Source organism: Psammomys obesus, unplaced genomic scaffold (assembly GCF_907164565.1).
Source record: "Psammomys obesus unplaced genomic scaffold, mPsaObe1.curated_primary_1811, whole genome shotgun sequence".
In the NCBI taxonomy this organism is placed as follows: domain Eukaryota; kingdom Metazoa; phylum Chordata; class Mammalia; order Rodentia; family Muridae; genus Psammomys; species Psammomys obesus.
In genome coordinates this window covers 1,937,064-1,942,922 of record NW_026592510.1, presented here as the reverse complement: position 1 = coordinate 1,942,922, position 5,859 = coordinate 1,937,064, and the positions used below count along the sequence as shown (strand labels likewise).

General features: G+C 35.9%; 1 protein-coding gene across 2 annotated transcripts in view; it reads left to right on the top strand.

The window, feature by feature from the left end:
- The window catches only part of Btaf1 (B-TFIID TATA-box binding protein associated factor 1), a 94,023-nt gene that overhangs the window by 44,648 nt on the left and 43,516 nt on the right, over nt 1–5,859 (top strand). For both annotated transcript variants that reach the window (XM_055613812.1, XM_055613811.1), the window contains exons 14-15: nt 2,358–2,478; nt 5,454–5,558. In XM_055613812.1, the coding sequence (XP_055469787.1) occupies nt 2,358–2,478; nt 5,454–5,558 (226 nt within the window). The remainder of the gene's footprint in view (nt 1–2,357; nt 2,479–5,453; nt 5,559–5,859) is intronic.

The following is a 5,859-nucleotide window of genomic DNA, read 5'->3' as shown; positions in this document are numbered from 1 at the left end:
AAGGAAGGAAGGAAGGAAGGAAGGAAGGAAGGAAGGAAGGAAGGAAGGAAGGAAGGAAGGAAGGAAGAATGAATAGAACATTTTATAGTTGATTATCTTGTGGATCTAAAATGGATACTTTAAAATACCCATTTTAAAACCAGTCATTTTATATTATCTATAGTGCTGGCCCCAAAATATAGATTTTTTAAAATTTAATGTCAGTTTTCCAAGATTTTCCTTTTCTGTCAACTTTTCTTGGTAATGTTTATTTCTTCAGTTTTTGTCCTTAATTTCAGTAATTACTAGTCAGGAAGATAACAAGTAATCATAAACTATAAAACTCAAAGACAGGGCTCAGATGAAGCAAGAAACAGCAAACATTTGAACTGCTATGACTTTTCGGTTCTGACATTGGCCATGAGAGTCAGAAGTTTCCCATCTGTGTGACATGCCAGAATGCTATACTTTTTCTAGTAACAGTATCCACAGAGATGCAGAGGGAATGTCTCACAGCTTTTTAAATGAGTGAGGAAATGATGGTTCTTAGCCTAGGGAAGTTATTCAGTGATTGTTCATATGATTATGATTTTAAAGTAACTTCTGGCTGTATTAATGAGTATTGAAATTGAAACATGTATGAAAAGCATGTTGTTCATATATTACCAACTAGTAGTATTTAGTGCAGAATTGAGGCTAGTAGAACAGCATGCAAGTAGGAACAGCAGGTGAGTGCCCCTAGAAGTAATAGAAGATAGCAACTGAAGTAAGTGTCAGTGCGTACGTCAGGCTTCCTGCTTCTTACTAATACAATACAAAGGGATTAAGCGAGTCTAAGTAAAAACTCCCAAAACTGTAAAGTCTCAGAGGTTTTACATTACCTCAAACAAGAGGTTTTGGTTGTGAGCCAGTCTTAGATGAAACTGTTCCACTCTGTTACTATAACCAGAACACTTTTAGTATACATTACATAGAGTAATGTATTCCAGTAAAGCTTGCATTGAAAAGTAAAGGGAAGTCCATAGATTTATTTAGCCGGTGGCCCTTAGTAGGTGGAATCAAGAAAACTAAATAATACAGGGCTGGAGAGATCTCAGCAGCTAAGAGCAGGGGGTGTTCTTCCAGAGGATCCAGGCTCAACTCTTGGCAACCACATGATGAAACGACAGCTCACAGCCCTCTGTAACTCTAGCTCCAGGGCATTCAGCGCACTGCATGCATGTTCTGCACAGATACACATGCAGGCAGAACACCCAAACACATAAAATAGTGAAATACTTAAACAAAGTTAGATAATATAAGAAAATTATACAATGTTATAAAATTTCTGATAATCCAATCTGAAAGTGTAGTTTTCCATCCTTTTTGTTTCACAAGTGCCTCATTAGAAACATTTTTTATCTGTTGTGGTAATTGGCAGATACTTTCCAGCTTGTGCAAGAGAAAATGCAGCATGTGGCACATGAACAATTTGATTATTAACAAGTCTTTGTTAGAATGCCTCTATTATGTGTTCTGAATCTCTTGTGTCTGCATGTGCATGTATTTATATTGGAACTTTTAAAATGAACTTACAAAAGTACATAAATGGAACAGGTAATGTTTATACATACTTACTAGTAATGAAAATAGCTTTGACAGCAGTTCTGGAGAGAGGAAGGTGACGGTTGGTGGTGTTAACAAGGTCTATTCCTTTTTTTTTTTGTTTCTGTTTTTTTTTTTTTTTTTTTTTCCCTATTAAGGGATATATCAGATGCCATTTAAGAATGACTTCCTCACTTGAGGTATTTTTTTAGAAATGACTTCTGAATATGGCAGAAGTGCTGTGATTCAAGTTAACCTAGATTTGGCTTTGCTTGCTTTAAAATTTTATCTGAGAAGGAAGAAATATGAGTCTAGGAAGACTAGTAAATGCTAAGACAGATTAACAAATTTCAAAACTATTATTATCTCTTAGTTTCTTGTTACTTGAGATGGCCTGAAAGATGAATACAAATTATGATTAGCTACCCGTTGAGGTTAGCCCTTGTGATGTTCTGTGGATCTGATTGTGTAGCTAGGATACATTTCCCATTTTCCGGGGAAGAAAAGTGCAGGTATCTTGGAAAGTTCATACTTGATGAAGGTAATTATGGCATTAGTACCATAGAAAAACCTAGTATTAAATCTCTACCCTTTATTGGCTGCGTTTACTGTCTTTTGGTATTACAATATAATTTTTGAATGACAGTGTTAAGTGAATGCTCATGAAAATTGGATCATCTTTTACTTATTAAAAAGGCATGTCAGCATCAGTAGGCCCACACAACATTGATATTAGATAAAGCACCTAAGAAATTTCAATTTTTAATAAGATTAATTTGTCTCTTCTTTATTAGTATTCAGCAGTCACTCACAGTTTTAGTCCCACGTGTCTGGCCATTTTTGCATCACACTATATCCTCAGTTCGAAGAGCAGCGTTGGAAACTCTCTTTACATTATTATCAACACAGGACCAGGTAAGAACTGATGATTATAAATAGTAACCTCAAAATTTGTTTTGCTGATGGGTGATTGGCCAGGTTATAAAGGCTGCAGTTGAAGCACTGAAGTAAAACACCTTAAAGACTGATGACTGAATTCCCAATCTTGTCTTAAAAATCACTGTCATGCCAGGCTCTGGTGGTGCACACCTTTAATCCTAACATCCTAAACAAAACAAAACAAAAAAATTACTTTAGGTCATAGTAGCATGTGATTGGTAAGCCTATGAGTCCTGCTTTATTTCCTGTTTTTGAAATAATTCTGAAGACTGAAGAAAAAAATACAAGTTAAGGCGTTAAGAGTTTGAGCCAGAGCTGGAGAGATGGCTCAGAGGTTAAGGGCACTGGCTGCTCTTCTAAAGGTCCTGAGTTCAATTTCCAGCAACCACATGGTGGCTCACAACCATCTATGAGAACTGGTACCCTCTTCTAGTGTGCAGGCTTACATGCAGACAGAACATTGTATACGTAATAAATAAATATTAAAAAAAAAAAGTTTGAGCCAGTCACTTATTTTGAATTTGTTTTGTTTTTTCTGAGACAGGGTTTCTCTTGTGTAGCTATGGCTGTTCTGGACTTGCTTTGTAGACCATGTTGGCATTGAACTCACAGAGATCTGCCTGTTTCTGCCTCCCTGAGTGCTAGGATTACAGGTGTGTGCCACTGTGCCTGGCTGTTTGAATTTTTGTTTTATTTTGTTTTTGAGACAGGATTTTACTGTGTGGCCTTGGCTGGCCTGGAGCTCCCTATGTAAACTAGGCTGGCCTCCAACTTGCCTGCCTCCTGAGTACTGGAATTGAAATTTGGGCCAATCACTTTTTTAAAGGTATTTTTTGGGCTTTTTTTTTTTTTTTTTTTTTGTCATTAGATTAGTTTTTTATTGTTTCATATGTATGAGTGATATGTCTGTATACCTCATTGCATCCCTGGTCCCCTGGGAGGTGGGAGCATCCATGTGATTGCTAGGAATCACACCTAGCTCCTTTGTAACAAGTGTTCTTAGCCACTGAGCCAACTCTCTAGCCCCCCTTTTTAGAATTACTAATAACTTTATTTTAGTAGGTTTCACAGCCAAAATCTTGTGTGGAAAAGGGTGTCTAATGTTATAAATGTTAACAAAGGCAGGGTTTCACCAGCTTCCCTAATTTCACCTTTTATAATGAACTTTCAATATCTCTGACACATCTGATTTCTTTTTCTCAGCTGTCAAAACACATTCTTAAATATTCTTGACAAAGTATTTTTTTCAGGAGCTTTTATACCAGAGGACTTAGGAAACCAGAAAAATCGCTTAGAACCCTGATGAATGAAATGTGAAAATGCAGATGACAAATGTAGAAAGAAAGTAGTTTGGAGCTGTGCTGTCCTATAGGACAGATGTGTAGGCATGTTTTTAGTGCACAAACTGGTCTTGGTTTTAGTTTATTCATAACACATTGTGCAAGAAACAAAAAAGAAAAATTAGGGAAATTAAGATTTTCCAACCTTCTTTTAAAGAATAGTTAGTTTAAGACAGTAGATACTTGCATGGGAAAATGTTTCTTCTGTTAGCTAAGCATTCATTTCTGTCTGAAACAGGAATATTTCATAATATTTGCTTTAATTTGCAGCATGATATTGTGCTGTATTTGGTAAATAAACATTTATAAATTTTATCTTGCATTATTTTGGTAATTTTATCTAATTAGAATATTTTCTGCAGAAACACTTTCAGGTCTGTTTTAAAATTCTATGTTGATTGGTTATGGACTGACAAGGGAACTGGCATGGATTGTTCCTAATTTATTTTTGCTTTAGTGATTTTTGCCTAAATGTTTCTGATGTGCATCAGCCAGTGTTCCTAACCTCTGAGCCATCACTCCAGCCCGTTTCCCCCCAACCCCTGCATTTTTTTTTTTTTTTTTTTTTTTTTTAAGACAGGGGCTTTCTACACAGCCCTGTAATATAGACCAGGCTGGCCTCAAACTCACAGAGATCTGTGTGCTTCTGCCTCAGGAGTGCTGAGATTAGAGGCAAGCACCACTATGTCTAGCTTTTTAGAACAGTTTTGAGAAGATAAAGTGCTGTGTTCTTATATACCTTAATCTTATACTATAGACAAGCATCCCCCACTGTGAACACCGTGTATGAAAAAAATAAGGCACTCTCTGTTATTAGTGGATTTGTATCCACTGAAGTTTATAGTTTGCACTAGGGTTACCCTTGGTATTATACAGTTTAATAAAACTCTTAAAACTCTTTATACAGTTTGATAAAACTCTTATGTCATGTATGCACAGTTATGTAGAATAGTCTTACTGCTCTAGGCATCCTCTATGCTCTACCCATGAATTCATTCCTCCCCTGGCTGATTTGAATATTTACAATGTATGCTCATAAGCATTTGTAGCCTAAGACAGCTATAATATTATTTAGATCTAATTTTACTTGTTACAAATACAGGGCAACCATCTTCTAGAGATGGATTTTGGTGTCTACAAGTAACTGTTCAGATTGCCAGTGAGAGTAAGGGAAAAAGTCAGGGAGACTCCTCTGGTACCTCACATTGATGAGTATGTAGAATTTAGACTTTGATCTTTTAGCATAGCAGCAGTGATCGGAGCATTTCTCAGTTTTCGAACAAAGCAGTGATGTTTGATGATGTAACTAAGACACTGCCACTTACAGCTTGGTTCTTACTTTCAACTTACTTGATGAAAATTTGATGGTCAGATAATGAGGCTTCCCCTCCCCTCTCCTCCCTGTGATTACAGGATTGTGTAATTTTCAAGCCATTGCAATAATGACTTCGGTACTTGTAGTCTGTAAATCTTATCAAAATTTATCACCAGTTGAATCTTTAAAGCTATATAATCCTTTAATGATGGTGTTTGTGTTACTTGACTTTTAGTTCATGTAAGCTAATGCCTAGGAACTACATGTCATAGCTTTGATTCTCTTTTTGTTTTCAGAACTCTTCATCTTGGCTTATACCTATCCTGTCTGATATGCTGAGACACATTTTTCAGTTCTGTGTTTTAGAAAGCAGCCAGGAAATCCTGGATCTTATTCACAAGGTACATGCTGACTCTATCTGTATTTCTCTTCCTAATAAATTTATAGATATAATTAAAAATAATTTCTATTGGTGAGATTTTAATGAATTAAGCTATCTAAAGTATTCGATAAGATGATCCAGAAAAGTAGGCTTCTTTCTTATGGACTATAATAATAAAGTCAAGTTGGTCATGTTTCATTGTTTATTCCTCTTTTTTTATGTCTTAAATAAGCTAATGTTCTACTTTTTTAATGATTTTTAATTTTAGTAATATGTGTGTGTGTGTGTGTGTGTGTGTGTGTGTGTGTGTGTGTGTGTGT